The 22,582-nt window shown below is 38.0% G+C and overlaps 2 protein-coding genes across 41 annotated transcripts in view; both read left to right on the top strand.

Moving 5' to 3' along the window:
- FAM184A (family with sequence similarity 184 member A) overlaps positions 1–3,834 on the top strand; it is a 69,345-nt gene extending 65,511 nt beyond the window's left edge. For 6 of the 21 annotated variants that reach the window (XM_045572896.1, XM_036415422.2, XM_036415426.2 and 3 more), the window contains 2 exons: positions 1,685–1,887; positions 3,498–3,834. In XM_045572896.1, the coding sequence (XP_045428852.1) occupies positions 1,685–1,887; positions 3,498–3,579 (285 nt within the window). In that variant the 3' untranslated portion in view covers positions 3,580–3,834. Of the gene's footprint in view, positions 1–254; positions 1,888–2,777; positions 2,872–3,497 lie in introns of those variants that run through there. The other 15 variants (XM_036415425.2, XM_045572898.1, XM_045572893.1 and 12 more) reach the window with 10 other exon arrangements.
- Positions 3,835–7,488: 3,654 nt separating this feature from the next.
- The window catches only part of MCM9 (minichromosome maintenance 9 homologous recombination repair factor), a 52,984-nt gene continuing 37,890 nt past the window's right edge, over positions 7,489–22,582 (top strand). For 11 of the 20 annotated variants that reach the window (XR_006740081.1, XM_036415430.2, XM_045573177.1 and 8 more), the window contains exons 1-7: positions 7,679–7,822; positions 10,001–10,311; positions 11,806–12,122; positions 13,488–13,569; positions 16,454–16,654; positions 17,612–17,737; positions 19,509–19,628. Coding sequence is in view for 18 of the 20 variants with exons in the window: in XM_036415430.2 (XP_036271323.1) it covers positions 10,008–10,311; positions 11,806–12,122; positions 13,488–13,569; positions 16,454–16,654; positions 17,612–17,737; positions 19,509–19,628 (1,150 nt within the window). In the remaining 2 variants the exon portion in view is untranslated. Of the gene's footprint in view, positions 7,823–9,992; positions 10,312–11,805; positions 12,123–13,487; positions 13,570–16,453; positions 16,655–17,611; positions 17,738–19,508; positions 19,718–22,582 lie in introns of those variants that run through there. The other 9 variants (XR_006740082.1, XM_045573171.1, XM_045573173.1 and 6 more) reach the window with 8 other exon arrangements.

The following is a 22,582-nucleotide window of genomic DNA, read 5'->3' as shown; positions in this document are numbered from 1 at the left end:
TAGGGAGACTTATAGCTATATCTCCATAAAAGATAAAAGTAATTGGTGAATGAATGAATATAGTCTGTTTTACTTTTAAGTTCATAATTTAGGGTAAAGTAAATTTTTAATTATAAAGCAAGATTAGGAGACTTGTTGAAACAAGATATACTCGAAATATTTTATTTTATTTATTGTTCATTGGAATTAAGTTTGTAGCTACAAAACAATTGCTATAGAACTTTACCAACAATACCTTTGATTTCTTAAAATAGAAATCTTCAGTAGGTTTAATTATGCCCTTTGGTGACTGGAAGAAGAAAATGCAAAAGATATACCTCTCAGAACTTTCAAATTATTTTTGACTCCTAAGAGTGACTTCAATTTCCACAAATAGTTCTGAAGAAAACATTATTCTTTCCTTTTCAGTTATACTAACATAGGCTCCTTATCAGAGACTCTGTGGTCACAGACTATGATATAGAGGACAATGTCTAGATAGTGAGATTATTACTTTGTAAGTAAAGGAAAAGGGCCATCTTATCTATTAATTGTATTTTTTCCAACCTCTGGAATCATTTCCAATATTTTTTTCATACATTTAATTAGTAAAATATGGGAATATTTATAAGTATTTTACATGTTAATTTTTATTTTGCATAGTAAGATGATGTTCATTGATTCTAGAGGTGTGAATAAAACAGACTAGAGTTAATGATTTACAAGCTGATAATTTTTTAATATATATATTTTTTTATTGATTTCAGAGAGGAAGGGAGAGAGAGACACATACACATCAGTGATGAAAGAGAATCATTGATTGTCTGCCTCCTGCACGCCCCCCACTGGGGACTGAGCTTAAAACCCAGGCATGTGCCCTCGACTGGAATTGAACCTGGAACCATTCAGTCCATAGGCCAAGGTTTACCCACTGAGCCAAACCAGCTAGGGCCAAGCTGATCCATTTTGATAATCTGCTATTGTATTCCCCATTTCATCTGTTTATTTTAAAGAACAATTAAAAATTTAAAAATTGACTTGTTTTATAAACTTTAATTTTTTCTAAAAGATTGTGATCCAATTAAGTGGGAAAGGAGACTTAATTATGCAGATTTAATGTTCTCTCTTCAGAAAGATGGTGCATTAAATATAAAACCAAATTATTTCTCTTTCTCTAAGTCAACTTTAGATCTTAAGTAGAAATACGAGGTTTGTTTCAAACTGTATTGCCAAGCATTTTCTCATTCCCTTTTTTTTCCAGGCAAGGACTGCCTCCCTCTGACAGATGGCTAAAGTTCACAGGACTCTCTCTTACTATTATGCTTAGTTTTATACCTTCTTTTAATTTTAGCCCAAATCCTCGTGCTATCTGAAAGACCTCCTCTTTCCCCCCCTTTTCCTCTCAGTATTCTTTTCCACTTGGCGTTCTTTCCACCGCCTCCTCCTTTCCCCATGAACCTTCCCTGAATGTTTCTTCCTCACTCCTGTCCTGACAGCATGTCTGTCTGTGAGAATTCCATGTAGATGAAGAACACCCCCCAGGATCCCCAGACCACATTTTGGGTAACACTGGTTCATGTTAACATCCCAGTTTAGCAGAAAGCTTCCAAAACTTTCCCATGCCAAATTTATATCTTCTGTGATTCCTCTTCTCTCACTTGTCCTTGTGCAGGGTTCGTCCTCACATGTATTATTTTTAATGCAGCAAAAGAAGAAGAATGATAAGTCACCAACAAACAGGTTTGTGAGTGTTCCCAATCTAAGTGCTCTGGAATCTGGTGGAGTGGGCAATGGACATCCTAACCGCCTGGATCCCATTCCTAATTCTCCCGTCCACGATATTGAGTTCAACAGCAGCAAGCCACTTCCACAGCCAGTGCCACCCAAAGAGCCCAAGGCATTTTTGAGGTGAGCCCCGTCTCACCAGTGATTTTTTTTTCTTTCCTTTTTTTTTCTTTAACTTGAGAAATGTATCTTCTTACATTGTAGAAATCTACTACTTTAAGAACAGCCTAGGAAAATACTGTGAAATATTTTCAAAATATATTGATCACCTCCCTAGAGAACTCTTTTTTGATTTTTAAAAGAATTTTTCCCCCCAATTTGTTAGTCAATCTTCTAAATGCGTGAAGAGGTGTTAATGTAATTTACATGCTTAGAATTTTAATATTTATGGACTCTTGCTTCATTTTTAGTGTTGTCACTGATTTTTCATTAACAATCCATCCTTATTAGAGAACTTAAAATTTGTTTTAATTTAGCGGCTTTTATTGGTTTCTGTTTCTTGTGTTATATGTTTATTTTTTTTCCCCTTTCTTATTTACCAGGATTACTTATAAACACACAGGCTTATTGCCCAAGTAAAAAAATATGTAAGCTCTGGGAACTTAATGATATACATAAGCAAAAAATAAATCTAGAAAAAGGTGTTTATAATTGGCATTCCAATCTTAAGTTTTCTCAGAGGTGTTAAGTGTATTAATGAATAAAATTTAAATGAAATCCAGTTTTTTATCCATTAAAGATTAAAGTCAGAAGGTACTGTCGTTTTATGCTTCCTTATTATTACTGATTATGTGCTGCTTTAAATTTATTTACTTTTAATTTATTTTTATTAACTCTCAGCAGCATCATTAGTAAGAGTTTCTCAGGTGGACTATCTTTTTCTAGGTTAAGTGATTAATGACATAGTTAATGACTAATTATTTTAAATAGAAAAAAAATAGGTTCACCTTTGGATGTGTCTGCGGCTAAATATTTTGTGTTGCTTATTTTCCCCTGTGCATGGGTGCGTTCAGGTATCAGTAAGATGCATGTGCATGAGCTCAAGAAACATGACTGCTGGAGTTACCATACACATTGTTGCGTGCCTTGTAATTTCCCCCAGACACGGTAGGGATCCTTTTATTTCCTCAACCAGCCCAAAGCATCTTTAGTTTGACTTAAGATAAGTATAAATTATAGAGCTTTGAAGGTGGAGGGGAAAGTGACGTTTTAATGCACTCCTTTTCCCCTTAGAGCATTTGCGTATGGAATTATGAAGTGAGAGTTTAATATAAATATATACCGGTAGTAGAAACACTATACTGTGGTTTCGTTACTTACTTTAGTTGTATTTATGCACACATGTGTAAAAAGCAAGTGCCAGATTCTGAAATTAGCCAAAAGAGAAAAGACACTGAGAGAGAGGAATGTTATCTTGTTCTCTCTTATTCCCCACCATGCCTGAATTTTTTTTTTTTTTAATTCAAAGGAGGTGACATTATTTCCCTCAACTATTTGTTTTTTGTTTTTGTTTTTGTTTTTAATTGTGACGTGGCTCCTCCTGACCTGACTTCACCCGAGCTGCTGGTGCCCTCTCAGGCCCCATGGCGTGGAGAACCGAATCTAGGGTAGAGGAGTAGTGATCCTTTAACACACGTCTTGGGGCCACTTACACTGCTGTTTTATGTGCTTTGCCCTTCCTTTTGCAAAACAGCTTGATGCTGGGTTACATGTCTCTCTCTTTATGAATTCAGTCCTCCCCAGAGTGAAGCTTCCCCGGTGGCTTCTCCAGACCCCCAGCGCCAGGAGTGGTTTGCCCGGTACTTCACATTCTGAAGGAATTGGGTTGGCTCCGCTCTGTGTGGACTGTTCCTAAGAGCATGACCTTAGGGCCACTCTGTCAAACACTGTGAACGAGAAAGTATTTGTCTCTCCGATCTGAAAATGCACTGTATTTCCTATGGTATTTATCGGAATCATTCTTATAAGGTACTATGTTATGTGTGTAATTATAATAGTTATTTTTATTTGAGATGGAAGAGTCTTTAACCTTTGTAATTACTGCATAATAAATTTTGTTAGAACAAATAATGATGCTCTGCATTTTATGTTTTTCATTTCTTTTCAAGTAAGTTTATTTAATTTTTTAAGTACATTTTGATTCCAGGTAAGACGTGCCAAAAAGTTTTACTGCACAATAATTATAAAGTACTAAATTATTTGGTTTCAATCATCGTAACAAAATCAGGAGGGACAAATATGTCATCTTAATTTGTTCCATTATTATATATAGCTATAATTAAACTGTTCTCTAATCTTGCAAGGCTATTCCAGTCCTTCTCAACTTCTTCCAAAAAACTGAACAAGAGAGAATAATTCCTAACACATTCCCAAATTGGGAATGAAGAAGTAAAACTGTCACTATTTACAGGTAACATGATTCTATATACAGAAAATCCTAGCCTGGCTAGTGTGGCTCAGTGGTTGAGCATCTATCCATGAACCAGGAGGTCACAGTTAGATTCCAGATCAGGACACACGCCCAGGTTTGGGCATAATCGCCAGTAGGGGGCATGCAACAGGCAACTAACTGATCAATGATTCTGTCTCGTCACTGATGTTTCTATCTCTCTCTCCCTCTCCCTTCCTCTTTGAAATCAATTAAAAAAAAAAAGAAAAATGTTTAAAGATCTACCTGACTCTTGAACCATAAAAAAAGAAAGCCCTAAAGACTCCACAAACTATTAAAAACAATAAAAATGCAATAAAGTTGTAAATTTTGACAAACTGACACACTAGACACATACCTCACACTCTTTACAAAATAAATAAATAAATAAATAACTCAAGGAGTATTATAGATTTAAGCGTTAAACACAAAACTGCAAATTCTTAAACATAGGAAAAACCCTGATACCTTGGTTTGGTGATGACTTCTTAAAAACACCATCAAATGCACAATCCATGAAAGAAGCAATTGATAAGCTGGACTTGATTAAAATTAAAAATCTGCTCTGCCGAAATCGGTTTGGCTCAGTGGATAGAGCGGTGGTGTGAGGATTGAAAGGTCCCAGGTTTGATTCCGGTCAAGGGCATGTACATTGGTTGCGGGCACATCCCCGGTGTGGGATGTCAGGAGGCAGTTGGTCAATGTTTCTCTCTCATCAATGTTTCTAGCTCTCTATCCCTCTCCCTTCCTCTTTGTGAAAAATCAATAAAATATATTTATTTAAAAATCTGCTCTGTGAAAGACAATGTCAAGAAAATGAGAAGATAAGGCCACAGCTTATCAAACTTGTAATATTTGCAAGGCATATCTGACAAAGTACTCTTAAAAACTTAACAAGAAAAAAAATCAACCTGATTTAAAAATGGGCAAAAAAGGCCTTAGTCAGTTTTGTCCAGTGGATAGAGCATCGGCTGAAGGCTCCCAGGTCCCAAGTCCCAGATTCAATTCCGGTTAAGGGCACATACCTTGGTTGCAAGCTAGATCCCCAGCCACGACTTCCTTCAATGTGTCTCTCTCATATTGATGTTTCTTACTCTCCCCCTCCCTTCCACTTTCTCTAAAAATCAATGGAAAAATATCTTCAGGTGATGATTAACAATGAATAAATAAACAAAAAATAAATAAAATGGGCAAAAGACCTGGAATAGCACCTCACCAAAGAAAATATAGAGATAAAAATAAGCATATGAAAAGATGTTCAACATCTTATGTCATTGGAGAAATGCAACATAAAACGACAATGAAACACCTTTTAGAATCAGAATAACCAAAATCCAAAACACTGACAACACCAAATGCTAGAGAGGATGTGGAACAACAGGAATTCTCATTCATTGCTGGTGGGATACTATATGGTACCGCCACATTGGAAAACAATTTGGTGGTTTCTTACAAAACTATACCATATGTGCCAGCAGTCATATTCCTTGGTACTTACCCAAAGGAATTCAAAACTTATCTGCACCAAAACCTGCTCATGGATATATATAGCAGCTTTCTCCAAAACTGGCAACGCTTGGAAGCAGCCAAGATGTCTTTCAGTAGGTGAGTGGATAAAGTGTGCTACATGCAGATAATGGAAAAGCCATGGAGGAGCCTCAGATGCATATTTCTAAGTGAAAGAAGCCAATCTGAAAGGCTACTGTATGTCTTCAACTATATGACATCTTGGAAAAGGCAAAATTATGATGATTCCAAAAAGATCAGCTGTTGTTAGCGGTTAGATGGGAGGGAGGGATGAACAGAACACAAAAGATTTTTAGGGCAATGAAGCTATTCTATATACACCACAATAGTGTATACATGTTATTGTACATCTGTCAGAACCCATAGAATGTACACCACTAACAGTGCAACTACTGTAGACCATGAACTCTGGGTGATAATCATTTCAGTGTGGGTTCATCCACTGTAACAAAAGCACCACTCTGGTAAGCAGATGTCAGAAGTGGGGAAGGTTGTGGGGACAGTGGATACATGAGAACCATCTGTACTTTCTGCTCAATTTTGCTGTGAACCTAAAACTCTGAAAACATAAGTTTATTATTTTTTATTAAAAAAACAAATTTTAAAAGTTCAATTGTCTTTCTACACACTAGAAAAGAACAATCAGAAATTGAAATTGAAAATATCATTTACATCCACAAGTATGATTTCCCCCTTCCACATACCTTTATGGGCAAATCTGAGTTAAAGATAGGTTTAACAAAAAATCACAATATTGAGAGTTATTTAACACCTAAATAAATAGTGAGGTCTACTTTGTTCAAAGGGCATATGACTCAATATTATTGACATGTAAAATCTTCCTATATTGACCTACAGAGGCTATTGCAACTGCAACAAAAAATCCCAGCTTTTTAACAGAAAGTGACAAACTGGTTTTGAGTTTCATACAGAAACACAAAATTCCAAACAGCTTTGAAAAAGAACAAAATTGAATACCAAACACTATCTGATTTTGACTCCTTATAAAGCTACAGTAATCAAAAACAATGTGATATTTTTGTAAGGATAAGACAGATATGGCCACAGAATAGGAAAATCTTATAGCACACGTATAAAGACAACTATTTTTCACATAAATGCAAACGTTTTTTTCCATGGGAAAAGGTTAGCTCTTTCAAGAAATGGCGCTAGCTACCCATAGGCAAAAGTTACCTAAGATCGTATTTTCGCATGTGCTAGTACAAAAATTAGCTCTCAATAGGCCTAAACACAAAATCCTCCAAAACTTCTAGAAGACACAGGAGAAACATCTTCGTGGCTTTGGCTTTGGTAGAGTTCTTAGAGCAAAAGAGTAATGCAGCCCTAGCTGATTTGGCTCAGTGGATAGAGCATCAGCCTGTGGACTGAAAGGTCCGGGGTTCGATTCCAATCAAGGGCATGTACCTTGGTTGCGGGCACATCCCCTATGGGAAATGTGCAGGAGGCAGCTGATCCATGATGTTTTTCTCCCCTCGACTTTCTAACTCTATCCCTCTCCCTTTCTCTCTATAAAAAAAAATCAATAAAATATATTTAAATTAAAAAAAAAAAAGAGTAATGCATAATGCTTTGTCTGCAGCACCACACACCTTCCCATTCCACCTGGGACCCGAACTCTGTCGGCCCCGCCCCCGGACTCCTCGGCCCCGCCCCGGACCCTCCTGGCCCCACCCCGCTCACTGCGCCCCGTCCACTCCCGGCTCCACCCAGATCCTCTGGCCCCGCCCCTCCCGCTGAGCCCCGCCCCCTCGCGTCCCGGAAGAGCCGCCGGAGCTGCGCGAAGTGGGGCGGTGCGCGGCCCGGCGCCCGTCGGGAGCGCGGGCCCGGCCGAGCCGCTCCTCGCGTCGCGCGTTTCGCACTCGCGCGAGGCCGGCCCTCCGGAGCCTGCGCGCCCCCGCGGCCGGCGGCGTCTGCTGCGGCGGCCCCGCGTGCGCGCCCCGCCCCCGCCCCCGCCGGCCTGCTCGCGCTCCGGGCCGGCGGCATGCCGCCGCCGCCGCCGCCGCCGCCAGGTCGGAGCTCCCCGTGGCCCTGCGCCTCGGGAGCAGCGCCCCCCGAGTGACTTCTGACGCTGCGCGCTCGCCCGTAAGTGACAGCTGCCGCCTCGCCGTGTTTATGTTTTCTCCCCCCACTCCGGTCTGCTTAGTTCAAAACTGTTCAACTCTTGGCGGGCCGGTGCCCGAGCTGCCCGGGAGCCGAGCCCGGAGCGCCAGAGACCGGCCCAGGCGTTGGAGGTCAGGGCCGCGTCCGGAGATCCCAGTGTGCGGACAGCGGCCCAGGGAGCGGGCGCGATCACGTTTGCCCGGCGGCCCGCGGGCACCGGGCTGAGCAGCGGGCGGGCGGGGGCGGGGCCTAGGCGAGGGGGCGGGGCTCCAGGCAGGTGCGGCCCGCCTAGGCTAGGGGGCGTGGCTCCACGAGGGGCGTGGCTTCCGGCTGGTGCGGCCGGCGGCGACTGGACCTGCGGTGCTTCCCTGGGGAACCAGCTAGTGGTCCCCACTGACTCACCTTCCTGGTTTTAATTGTATTTTAAGCTTACATAGTTCAATAAGAAACCGGCAAGGGGACTTGAAAGTTACAAAAGAATAAGTGTATCTATCGGGGTGGGTATAACGTTGATCGGGTTAGCAGTCTGCTTAGAAACAATTGATCAGTTTTGCACCGTTACTGAAAAGGAATGCTATTTTAAAAGAAGATGCTCTGTTTAAAAAGACTAGGCGAGATTTAATCTGACCTGAATTTGGATCATGGATTCTGTGGCTGCCCCCTGCCCGCCCAGTGTGGAGCTGTCTTTTAAATTGCTACACTTGTGGCTCCACATTTAATATGCATTCATAGAATTTTAAAGGTTCTCTTGTAGCCACTCTTGGGAATACAGTTTGTTTGTGTTTGTTTGTTTGTTTGTTTGTTTGTTTTAAAGCAAAGGCTACATCATGGAAACACTGTATATTTTCTTCCCGGATGCTTTGTCTGCTTTACACTTGGCTCAGTGTAGATTACCTAACCTAAATAAATTACTTACCATTGTAGTGGCCCTAATATACATATACTCATTGGTTAATCTCATTGGCATCCTGTAGTTGTCAGATTTCTTTAAACATCTCTTCTGTTATAGAGCCTAGAGCAGTCAATGTTAGTTGAATGAAATAAGTCGCATTAATGTACACTTGTTCTCCCATGTTCTCTCTCTGTTTCCAAACTAAATAAAGTGTCTTAAATGATCAAGCTTAGACAGTTTATTTGGGATTGTCACCCCATTTAAGTTTAATCCTTTTCTCCCTTGTGTTCCTATTCATATTGCATTTTTACCACTGTTGGAGTGCTATTATATTGATCTATCCCTTAGTTCTCTGAGGTGATATAAAACCTTTTAACTGTGCTTTTATTTCAAAGCATAGGGCCTTGTATGTGGGAGGTATCTGTGTGTGTACATAAACACAGAATGGGGTAGGTACCCTTTTAATCTGTAGATACAAATTTTAAAAACTCATTACCAGGAGAATAGGATAGGTGATGTAATAAAATATACTGTGTATGCTGTACTTATTTATCTAGGTTTTTGTATTTTTTTACACTCTTGATGGCTTTTTTTTTTTTTTTTTTTTTTTTTTTTTTTTCCCTGAAGCCAATAATTTTCCTGGAACAGAAAGAGAAAATAGGAAATAAATTCACCTCCAAATTGAAATTCTTAAAGCCAGTCTAATAACTATTCAAGCCATAACTGGTGATCAATCTGAATAGTAGTGTATGTTCTGCATGCATGCATGGGTGTGTCTGTGTGTGTGTAATTGCAGAGACAGAGAAGGAGAGAGAGAGTGATGTTCTTCATATGAATAAAACCCAGAAGTAGGGTGCTTGCAAAGAACTCTACCAGGAGAAACTTTAGCCAAAAGACTGGTACTTAAGATCTTATACTGGAGAACAAGTGTATGTGTGAAATTATTTAAAGAAAAGGCAAGGACCTTTTAGTACATAATCTAGAGTTAATGAGGAAGAAGTTTTGGGAAAAGAAATGGGAAAGACATTGGATTATTTTGGAGTTGGTAATCAGTAACAACATAATTCTTTACCCACTTAAAAAATAATACACTTACCAAATAACAGATAATTTAGATCTAATTAAAATGCAAGTTCAGTTAGTATTTTGAGATTATAGTGTGACCTAAACTCAGGATGATTTAGAACCACGCATTTTTTGTTAATTTGTGTGTAAATCTAGCAACAAAAGTATAATACACTTCTTTCTTTTTTTCTTTAGTTACCTAGATTCAAGATGAATAGTGATCAAATTGCACTGGTTGGTCAAGTGTTTGAGTCATATGTTTCAGAATACCATAAGAACGAGATTCTCCTAATCCTGAAGGAAGGAGATGAAGATGCTCATTACCCAGTTGTGGTTAATGCCATGACCCTTTTTGAGACCAACATGGAAATTGGGGAGTATTTCAATGCCTTCCCCAATGAAGTACTAACTGTGTTTGATAATTCACTAAGAAGATCAGCCATGACAATTCTCGAGTCCCTTTCTCAGCCCGAGGGTGTCTCCATGAAGCAGAATCTTCATGCCAGGATATCAGGTGATTCATTTAAGAATTTTATTGCCATCTTATTCTCTTTGGAAGATTTTTGAGAAACCTTACATATTGAATATATAGTACTAAAAAATAATTGTTATTTGTACTTAAAAATATTTTTATTATGCAGTTGATACAGCACCAGGGGATTTTTCATAAAGCATTTCACAGAAATTTGGAAATAAGTTTGTTTTCTGAGAATTAAATTATAAAGGCAACACAATTTACAGAGATATACAAAAATTATTCTAAGCAAAAGTATGGACCCTCATTGGCAAAATATGATACATTCTACGTTAATGTGAATACAGAATATTTTCATTAGAGAATGGGCAAGTCAGTCTTGGAAGCACAGAAAAAGAAGTCATAGTGGCAAATGTTGGCAGTGTCTGCCATGCTTCTATAGTACATAGTATATGGAAGCAAGTCTCAGCAAGCAACAGAGATGTCGAGTATCTGTGGACTTGTAACCTGCAACACAATACTAATGTAATCTGGTACCTTAAGCATTCAGCTCATCTGGCTAATTTGCTTTAAAAAAAACCCCACAAATCTCATGCTTCCCAAACTACCTTCTGATTATTATTATATTTGGCTTTCAGAGTAGATATATTCTCAGAGGAAAAATGTGCCAACCATAGATACTTAGAAGATAATAATACCTGTTATGATTATTTCTCATGAGCTTGGCAAATTTGACAGATCTGTTTTCTGTGTGCAGACTTATCAGGTTTCAGAGCTACTAAATTCTGAAGCCCAGGCAACGGACCATGTGACATGAACCAATGTAACAAATGCTACCTTGATAAACCTATTAGAAGGTTTTGACTACCACAGCCAGCATTGCTCTGCTCCAAAGATGCTTTAGCCAACATGAGAAAGGGCATTTCCACATAAAAATTTTCTTCGGCATTTTGCACTTATCAAGTTGCTTTTTTACTAATGGTGAAAATCACAGGTTTTTAAAAGATAAAGTAATGCTGTGGGTAAACCTCTAGGTAGTTCAAGGACTGGAAGCACTCCCAGACTTACATACTAATGAATCCTGACTAACTGGAAAAGCAATGGCCTTCTAGCATTGTGGCATTTGAATGTTATGCAACCATCTCTTTATCACTTCGCATTGTGGTTTACTCAAAGAGTAATACATTGATTTTATGTGTGACTCGTTGCAGTATATTCTTTGTTGAAATGTGGTTATAATTATATACTGTATTTAGATCCTACTGAGATAAGCCTCTTATGAGAATGAATCCTTTTTTAAATCCTGGTTATTATATCATCCAGATATGTACTTTTAAAGTGAGTCCACTGATAATTGTTATTTGATAGAATTATTTTCTATTTTCTTGACTCTGTCTGATTTTTTTTCTTAATTAAAACACAGTTTTTTCCCCCTTGAAATTATACTTTCTTCCTCAGGAAATGTGAGAAAAGTATATTCCATGGAGTCAAATGCGAAGGTTGATGTAGTTTCTTCTTATTCTTCTTATTCAGGTTTGCCAGTTTGTCCTGAGCTGGTGAGGGAGCACATCCCTAAAACGAAGGATGTGGGACACTTTCTATCTGTCACTGGGACAGTGATTCGAACAAGTCTGGTGAAGATCCTGGAGTTTGAGCGGGATTACATGTGTAACAAATGCAAGCATGTATTTGCGGTCAAGGCTGACTTTGAGCAGTATTATACCTTCTGCCGCCCCTCTGCATGTCCCAGCTTGGAGAGCTGTGATTCTTCAAAATTCACTTGCCTCTCAGACTTGTCTTCATCTCCAACTAAGTGTAGAGATTATCAGGAAATCAAAATTCAGGAACAGGTAAATGAGCAAAGCAATGAGAAAATGACAAATTTGTACAAGTATTATTTAGCTATGGGCAAATTGCCAGCACTAGGGAACACAAAACGGATGAAACTTACATAATTATTTTGTAGAAGATCAAGTGTGAAACTGTTGCATGTATATCAGAATTTAGTCTTTAGTGACCATTATATACTAGTAAACATCTTTTTATGTAGAGCATTGGCAAGAGGATTATGGAATGACTTAATAATTATGCTAAAATTAAGTGAATATTTAAGAAGTTCAAACTGGGTGTTCTTCAGTAAGAGATAGGAGAACATTAATTGGGTTTAATTGGTTATTAAACATTGCAATGGGCCAGATTTAGGGCATAGGCCTAATTTTTATTTACTATGCCAAATGATGTATATATAGCCACTCTTTCATACATGAGAGTGAACCTGATTTTTATTTTACTTGCCACTTAAACACAAAGGCTTATTCGGTGTCAAGAATTTAGACTTCTTTCTTTCTACACCATTCTTAACTCATGGTTTTTATTTTTATGGTTGTCTATATTCCAGAATGGCAGTTTAATCACACCTGTATCCTAGTCAGAGAACAGAAAAAGGAATATAGACAAAACCACATGCCATGTAACCCAAGTGTCCATTTAAGTCACATGTGTCAAACACAAGGCCCGCGGGCCAAATCCGTCCCGCCAGGCCTTGCAATGTGGCCCGCACTGCGCTGTCATCACTGCACTCCGCTGCGTTTCCATCACAATGACAGTTTATGACTGTTTATTAAACCATTCGGCCCGCGATTTAGGCTGGATTTTAGATTTTGGCCCCTTCTCTGATTGAGTTCGACACCCCTAATTTAAGTAGTCTTCAAAATCTCCTATAACATGTCTACTTACATCTTATTGGCCAAAACTTAGTCATATGACACCTAGCTGCAAGGGAGCCTGGGAAATTGAGTCTTTTTACTGGGCACTTGCTCAGGTAGAATAAAACCAGGGTCCTGTTTCTAAGGAATAATCAAAGGAACTGAGTGATTTATCCAAGGTCTTCTGACTAGAAATCAGGAAAGAACTGCCTCTTTATTTTTGGTATATAATTTATTATTATGTTTAGTAATTGGAATTATTTTGACTATCCACATGGTAGATTATATTTGCAGATGTTTTCCAGATGTTGGTGTTTTTATTTTAGTTTAGTTATAATGAATTATTAAAACTGATAGTATGCACAATTTATAAGAAAAGTCTGTGAATCCCTGTCATAATTAGATTATATTACAATACAATAGAAATACAAATGGTATTTTCAAGAATTGCTAGTCTTCAGAACACTTAGCATATATTTAAGCATATTCAGTATCTGTTTTCTTCGCTAGGTTCAGAGGCTATCTGTTGGAAGTATTCCACGATCCATGAAGGTTATCCTAGAAGATGACTTAGTAGACACTTGCAAATCTGGTAAGAATTAACTTTTTTAGCTTACATAGGAGGTCCTAACATATGGATATGGAAAAAACAATTTTTATTTTCCCAAGAGTGAATGTGGAGACTTAATTGCCTACCTTGAGAACAGAGACTGGCATGGAGGTGGGACAGGATAGCAGGAAAGAAGCTGGGCTGGAGCTTAGGGCTCTAGTCCAGCTGCTTATTTTCTAGATGAAGACTTGCCTACAGTCCCTTGGAAAGTTAAGTTACAGAACTGGAACGTGAACCCAGATCAATGGACCTCTAGTCTGGGACGCTCTTCAGTGCATCATAGCTTCGCAGGAGCAGCTTTAAAAATGTTGGCTTTAGTGGGCAAGTGGATAAGAACAGAAACGAGGAGGGATAGGGATTGGAGGCTGTGACTGTCAGATGCTGTGCAGCCTGAATGGTGTCTAGAAGAAAGGAGGTGACTGTTTCTCTCTACTCTGTGCTGGTTTTCTGTCCTCTGAGGGTCCTCAGGGTTTCCACTAGCCAACTGCCTGAATTGGGAAGGAACTGGAATCAAACTGAAAGAACTCTGGGTGGTTAGCATGGATAAGCCTCAGGAAAGAGATGACAACCAACTTCTATTTGCTGGAAGATTGTCATATAGAAATGGAATTGAAATTACAGAAGAGCTATAATTCAGTGGGCTGGAGGTGCAGGAAGGTAAACTTGACTCAGTATCTATTAATCAGAAATGTCCAGCATGGTTGGATGATGGTGAGTTTAAGCAGAGGATGTGCAGCATCTTGTTAGCTACTTAGGCCTCATGATCCGAAGATCTACAGTGTTCCAGGCAAATTACAGACTCTCTGAGCCTCAGAGCTGTTCTGAAAATCCAAGGCTCCAAAAGCCTGGTTGTTGTGATGTCATTCTTAGTTCTACTTTGATATTTAGGCCAGACAGACAATTCCTAAGCTCTCCTTTGCCCCTCTCACCTCACTTTGTCTCCTCTTTTCTCACTGGGAAGCCTGGGAAGAAGCAAATTTAAAAAATACTTGTGGAAGGGTGAAGATTAATATAGAATGGAAGTGTCCTATTTTGACTTTTAAATTTTTGTTTTTACAAAGAAAATGATAGGGAAAAGTGTTATTTGAAAGATAAAGATATTAGAAGGTTTTGTAAATCAGCAGTACCACCAAAGCAGTAAATACTATTCTGTCTTTTGTAGGAACCATGTTTAAATATCATAAGTGATATTTTTAATAAAATTTAGTATGTTTTTTCAATGGTTGTGTCAGTGATAGCTTGATGATAAGAGAGTAAGGGTTGCTTTGTTCAGCTGTTGGTAGAGGGTAGGGCTGGTCAGCAAAGGGTACAGATCACAGACAGAATCAGACTTCCTTCAAGGTGATCATCTTAAAGTTTTATTTTATTATTTTTTTATTTTATTATTATTTTTTAAATATATTTTATTGATTTTGTACAGAGAGGAAGAGAGAGAGATAGAGAGTTAGAAACATTGATGAGAGAGAGTCATTGATCAGCTGCCTCTTGCACACCCCCTACCGGGGATATGCCCGCAACCAAGGTACATGGCCTTGACCAGAATCGAACCCGGGACCTTTCAGTCCCCAAGCCGAGGCTCTATCCATTGAGCCAAACCGGTTTCAGCAAGTTCTTTTTTTAATAGACCGCCTCTCTGACTCTGGCCAATCTGAGCAGGCTTTTTTTCGTTTCAAAAGTCTTCTTATACGCCGGAAAATACGGTATTTGTTATTTATAAAGTTGCCTTTGGCTAGAAATATGCTTTCTATTCTGGGAATTGCTACCATTGGTTCCATGCATTTAGCTTTTACAACATACTTCAGAAAATCAAAAGCTCTGTGAATTATACATTGCATATTGAAATTTAGAGTCTAAGGCATTTTGCACCAGCAAATATATATTTGACACAGCCTTGGAAATAAAGATGTGCCTGTTAGTTAATTCAGAGATAATATTTTTGTGCAAAATATAAACACCAGGATTGGATTTGGGGTAAGTCCAATATCCTATGTTCAATAAGATTGAAATCTTTGGGGACTAGAATTTTGCCTTTTCCAGGGCCAAAATATTAAATGCCAAGCATTCAGAAACATTTGTTATTGATTTATTGAATTGTATGCAATAATGAGTTCAGATGTTTGTGTTTGGAGAAGGTGCATATAAACTACCAAGCCCTCTTGGGAAAATCTGTAAAAGTTTACTATCCTGTTCACCATGAATTAGAGAGTTTCCTAAGGTGGGAAGGAACCAACCAAGAAGGAATAAGCAGGGTTGTGTTTTGGTGTTTCATAGTTTATTCAAAGTTTATTTTACTTTATTTTATGTAGAATAGGTATTCATTCATTCATTACTTTGTTCATTCATTCTTTTGTTCATTAAAAAAAAAGTGAATACGTTAACAAATGTGTTAAGTAAAAATTAATCTATAAATTACTAAGAGAATGTCATCACAAAATTCTTTCCTTTCCCGACAGCTGATTATAGTTTAATCTTATGGCTGCAATTCTCACCTCTTTAAATGAAATCTCTGTGGCTTGAGCGTCTGAGAGGATGGGCCTTTCACCCAATATAAAAATAATGAAGAAGTCATCTAGTAAACTATTTTCCCAGTGAAGGCTAATGATTTGGAATGATTATAATGTGACAGATTAAGAAAAAATAAAAATAAATTTCCTTTTAGTTGTACAGATACAAGTGCCTGTTTTTAACAAAATTAGGAATCTCTGGTGGTTTTTGCACCCACATTGTTTTCCGAGTGCGGGTTGGATGCGTGTAAAGCACTCTAAACCCTGGTCAGGAAGTGGTTTATGTCTTTGTCCTTTGACATGGGCATCTGTGCCCAGTATGCAGAGTGCTGCTGCGGGACTCATTTGGTGCTCTTTCCTAGGTGATGACCTCACTATTTATGGGGTGGTAATGCAACGCTGGAAGCCCTTTCAGCGAGACGTGCGCTGTGAAGTGGAGATAGTCCTGAAAGCCAATTATGTCCAAGTAAATAATGAGCAGTCTGCAGGGATCGTCATGGATGAGGAGGTCCGGAAGGAATTTGAAGATTTTTGGGAACACTATAAGAGTGATCCCTTTGCAGGTTTGTGATTAAGTATAAAGCTGATAATTATTAATGGCATTTCATTCAATAGTTAGACATGTTGCCTTTGGTTGGGGGTAGCCTTACTTGTCCCATAACTCAGCGACTGAGTGCACAGGGTAGTAGCATCAGTCAGTGCCTCTAGCCGCAGCCTCCCGAAGCCCTTTTCTGGCATGGCCTCCTCCATTTAGAGATCTGGGGGAAAGGCTGGCGTCCAGGAGGTTTTCATTTCTAACTATTATAACATCTTAGACTGCCAAAAGAGTTTCAGAAGATTCTACCTTCTGTACCTTAAGCAGGAAAAACTCATCCTATTGTGACACCTTGTCTGATGTCCTTTAAATTATATGGCCATCTTCACATGATTTTAACTGAAGATTTAAAAATAGGAGCTAGGTAGAAAAGAGGATGAAAGATGGAAAGATACAAAAAATAAGCTTTGTCATCACAGCAAAAATTTTGATTATGACACTAAGCTATAATTACATAGATTAAAACATCACAGCCTTTGAGTGCATAGAGTATTTTCAATAAAAAGCCCAAATGTATAAAACACCAATTAAATCTTCAAATATCTGTTTTCATTCTTCGTTGGAGGTATCTTCTGAGAAAAATAAATCAAAGACAGGCTATTAAATAGGCTATTATTAAAAAAAAATTTCGTATTAAAAATAATATATTTTTTTAATATTTCAGAGAAGAAGGGAGAGGGAGAAAGATAGAAACATCAGTGATGAGAGAGAATCATTGGTCAGCTGCCTCCCGCATGTATTCTGACTGGGCATCAAACCATGACCTCCTGGTTCATAGGTCAACACTCAACCACTAAGCCATGCTGACCGGGCAGTAACAGGAAATCATTTTAGACGGTGGAGTGTGTTATAGGTTAGAGAGGACATTTTCAGTTATGACTTCTTAAAAATTGTTGGCAACTTCTGGTCTTTCTACCTTTTCTAGGAAGGAATGAAATACTGGCCAGTTTATGCCCTCAAGTTTTTGGGATGTATCTAGTAAAGCTTGCTGTGGCCATGGTACTGGCTGGTGGGATTCAAAGGACTGATGCTACAGGAACACGAGTCAGAGGTTAGTACCTATTTAAAACTTTTGAAAAGTTTTCACACACTTAAGGAGAGAAATGAGAATTGGTTTTTCCTGAGTAAAAATTGCTTATTGAGCTTTACTTTCCAAATGTAGTCTTTTAAAGCTGACAGTTGTCTGGCTAATACTTAGCCCAACATCTGTATATCAGTAATTACTTTCTAGAATTCCAAAGTCTAAAATCATAAAATTTTTCTAAGTTTTTCTCTAACCTCTCAGGGTGTCACAAAATAAAATCTTCACATTTCTATTACTGTGTTTTTCATCAGATCCACCATCTTCTTTAGGAGGGGAAGATTAGAGCTCAGCCAGTGTGTTCAGTGGTTGAACTTCGACCTATGAACCAGGAGGTTCCGATTCGATTCCTAGCCAGGGCACATGTCTGGGTTGTGTACTCGATCCCCAGTAGGGAGCATGCAAAAGGCAGTCTATCAGTGATTATCATCATTGATGTTTCTCTCTCTTTCTGCCTCTCTCCCTCCCTTCCTCTCTGAAATAAAAAAATAAATAAATAAAAAATGTATATATTTTTTAAAGATTTGTTTAAAAAAAGATTAGAAATAGTGCTTTTTAATGTCACCAAGTCAGCATCCTTCCATCTGTGACTGTCAGTGTGTTTCTCTCAGACTGCTGCTCTCAGTCATCTGCCTGCTGATTCCCCTTCTGCTGGTGGGTTGCAAATGTGTCATCTGCCATTTGGTGCTGCTGTAGGTCACACATTCAGGCAAAGATTACTCTGTGTGTAATTATGTCCAAGTGGCAGAAAGCTCTTTTGCTGCTACCACACTTAACTGACCTGAATCTAACATAAAGTAGGTTTATTATGGTCTTTGTATAGGGCATATGAAAGTCATAATAACCAAAAACTAGACCAAAAAGACTCCAAATACATTAATGTCAATCTGGCAGTTAGTAGGTACTCAAAAACCATGTACTGCAATATAGAATAATAAATGTCATAAGGTTTATGTGTATGGTATATTTTGATCACCCACTATTTGCAAGGCACTCTGCTAAATGTTGTGCCTAAAAAGGAGTTTCCTATTAATACATTTAGAAAATACTAAAATATTACTGAAGAAATTTACTTGATCAGTGATATAATACAACCACAGTATATTCATGTTCATTTGTGTTACCATTTGAAAAAGAAGAATGCTTTAAGATATTTCATTAAAGTAAATTTTTTTAAATGAAAAGATTTCCACTTAATTGTTGGAATCATAAATGATATATTTATAAAGCACTTATAAAGTCCCACATTTTTCAGTATTTATTTCTTTTCTTTCACTTCTTTATTCTTTAAAATATTACATGTCTCCTTTTCCTTCCATTGACCTCTCCCCATCTGCTCCCACTCCCCCACCTATCCCCAGCATTCTGTATTTATTTTATTTTAAAAAATCCTCACCCAAAAAATAAATAAATAAAAATAAAAAATCCTCACCCAAGGATATTTTTCCCATTGACCAGAACGACCAGTGGCTATGACACACACTGCCGCGGCCAACCAGCTTGATCCAGGCCCTGATCGCCGCCCCTACCCCATGGCCAGCCTGGCCCCTGATCAGCCCCCAACACGGGACCGACCAGCCCAGCCCAAAGGGCCCCCATCAGGGCTGGCTGGCCAGACCCCACCCATGCACAAATTCATGCACCGGGGCCTCTAGTATAAGTTATAAATTGTGTTCGTTTTCTTTTTGATTAATTATCCTTGTTCATAGAAATTTATAACTTGACATTTACTTTTGTCTAGGTGAATCTCATCTTTTATTGGTTGGGGATCCTGGCACAGGGAAATCTCAATTCCTCAAATATGCAGCAAAGATTACACCCAGATCGGTGCTCACCACAGGAATTGGATCTACTAGCGCAGGTACTTTACATGACAATTTCATTTAATGTCACTATAGAAACTAATACAATGGCTTTTTTCTTATTAAAAAGTACCTACAATATGATAAATTTCAAGCTAATTTCTGAGTTGCTGCCAAAAATGGAAGGAAATATGTAGCATTTCTTTTGAAACTCTTAAGAAAATATTTTAAAAGCTCCACCATCACTTATTTTCCAAAAATTTATTGTGTATATTTTTGCATCTTAGTTTTTAATGCTGCTATTCACTTCTCTCATTATCTAGTGATTACTTTCATATATACTTATGCATGAAAAAGCATATATTACCTGGCGTTGTTGTTTGAGGGACCCGTGAGCAGAACACTGAAATAAATTAGACGGTAAAAATTTTACTTTACGTAGATAGATGATGTTGCACTTAAGGCGTTTTTATGCTCAGAGATCTCACAGGCAATGGAAGCTCCGGTGGAAAATTCTTAGGTGGAAAATGTGTTAGTATGTGAAAAGTGTCTTTTCATCATTGCAGTGTGCAGCTTTATTGTAATGATCCTTCAACAAGTACATTTAAAAGCCTTTGCAGATAGGATATCAAGATTTTATTACAAAGTGACTAGGAAAAATATATTTGAAAAGACGTTTGATGCCATTTTGTAATTTTACAGCATTTTGACTAGGGAAATAGTTCCCCTGTTTTTCTATAATGGGCCTTTGATTTCACACATTTTATAAATGTTATTTACTACTTGTCAGGGCAGCCTAACCCTGTGCTCAGACTTCTTATGAGAAGGATATATTTTAAACTACCGTTAAGCAGCAAATCTCCGTTAATGGTCCTACATGAGAGCACCATTCTAAGGAGCCCTCAGGTTTGGGCATATAACTGATGGTACATTAAGAGTTGACAAGAAACGATTTGTGACTTGAGAGGGGTGGGCAAGCTTCAGGAAAGGAAGTAGGCAAGAACAGAAAGAACACTTCATGAGCATTGAAAAACTCTCATGTCCCAATATTCTAGAGGTTTTGTTTTTTTTTTAACCAAACCAACAAACAATTAAGGTGGCCCCAAGTAATTATGTAGAATTTCTAAGTTAATTATATGCAGTGCCAAGAAATTAGTATAAGCTATCTTGTGAGTTTCTAGTAATTTTAGAGTATTTGGAAGTTTTAAAGTGAATGGCTACTTTACTGATTCACTATATTAGCACTTTCCCCCTTTTTAAAAAGTGCCAAGATCATAATCCATATATGAGGGGGAAATGACAGGTAGAAAGAATGTTATTTTAGAGCGATAGAAGTTACTGCTACTTATATCTATCAAAAGACCCAGATTCTTCTGTGTAGCACAACCCATTAGAGTAAAAAAAAAAAATCAATTGAGTCAAAATCAGCACTTCCACAATGAAATCAATTATACTGAATAATCTGTATATAGTAGAGGTACACTATAAGGCGTGAGGCATTTATATTGAAACTGTTAATATAAATATATACTTGTGTTATGGGGGTCATACTTTACTTTTAAACAAAATGCTTTACCATGGATTAAAGTTTTGAGAACTGCCGCCATAGACTCACTGTAAAATCAGCAACCCGAAATCCTAAACCCAGAGGGTAAGACCACATGGAAGCCTAAGGTTTCATAAGGTCATAAATGAACACAGCATCTCCTCTGACTTCCTGCATGTCTCCTTAGCTCACAGGATACCCTCATTCCCTCCGACCTCCCCTTTGATCTCCTTGGTGGCACATCGTTTTTATCTATCTTCCCAGGACACAGCTATTTACTATGATTGAAAAGGGGAAAAATAGTTCTAAAACTTCTAGCGATAATTCACAGTGTCTGTAAATGAGGCTAAATGGGGGGGAACTAGCTTCTCAGTTCCTAATGTTTGAATACTAATTTTTCCTACTTTAATGTTAATATTTAAATTTCTTACAGAACCATAATTTTTTAAAAAATTTATTTTTATTGTTTTCAGAGAGGAAGGGAGATAAACATCAATGATGGGAGATAATCATTGATTGGGTGCCTCCTGCACACCCCACAATGGGATCAAGCCAGCAACCCAGGCATGTGCCCTTGACCAGAATAGAACCTGGGACCCTTCAGTCCGCAGGCTGACACTCTATCCACTGAGCCAAATTGGCTAGGGCATAGAACCATAGTTTTTAATAATAGTTTTAAAGTCTCAAAACTTCTGTGAAAATTGGCTGTCCATTTATAATTAAAAAAAAAACAAAAACACACCTAACCCTCAGGTGTCAATACAAACCAGTATTGCATCATCCTGTGCACCTGAAGGTTGCTGGTTTCAGTCCTGGTAAGGGCACATGCCCGTGTTGCAGGCTCAAAGCCCAGGAGGAGGCATGCAAGAGGCAACTGATCTGTTTCTCTCCCTCTCTAAAAATCAATTTAAAAAAATCTCACACACACACACACAACTTAGCAGTGAAATATAATTGGTAATCTGGCTTATATATGCTTTATTTCTAGTAAACACATATCTTGTCCATTATATTAATCACTAAGCTCTTTGTTGGAAAATACTGCTTTTATTTTTATTTTAATACTTTTAACATTTTTTTCATTGCAATTAGACAAAAATAAAAAAAATTATTTATAGTTGACAGGATGTATTTTATTTTTATAGTCTATAAACTAGTGGATAGTATTTTAATAATCAGGTATATTAAATTTCAAAGTTTAACATTTAGCAAAACTTGCTTCACAAATTCACTTTTAGAATGACAGGAAATATGTACAACTTTAGAGTCCATATTTAGACAAATGCCCTTTTTCCTTCCTCAAAATAAAAGCTTTAAAAAGTGTAGTATAGTATAAAAGTTTCAAATATGAAGGCACTGCATAACTCTGAATCATATGGCTGATGTCTTGTTAACAGCAAGACCAACGAGAATATTCTCACTTAAATTAATGGAGCATAAGAAACTTTTGAGGAAGGACCTAACTCT

Source organism: Pipistrellus kuhlii, unplaced genomic scaffold, assembly GCF_014108245.1.
Source record: "Pipistrellus kuhlii isolate mPipKuh1 unplaced genomic scaffold, mPipKuh1.p scaffold_m20_p_5, whole genome shotgun sequence".
NCBI lineage: Eukaryota > Metazoa > Chordata > Mammalia > Chiroptera > Vespertilionidae > Pipistrellus > Pipistrellus kuhlii.
Note: the sequence above shows the minus strand (reverse complement) of the source record. Positions and strands in the feature narration are given on the sequence as shown.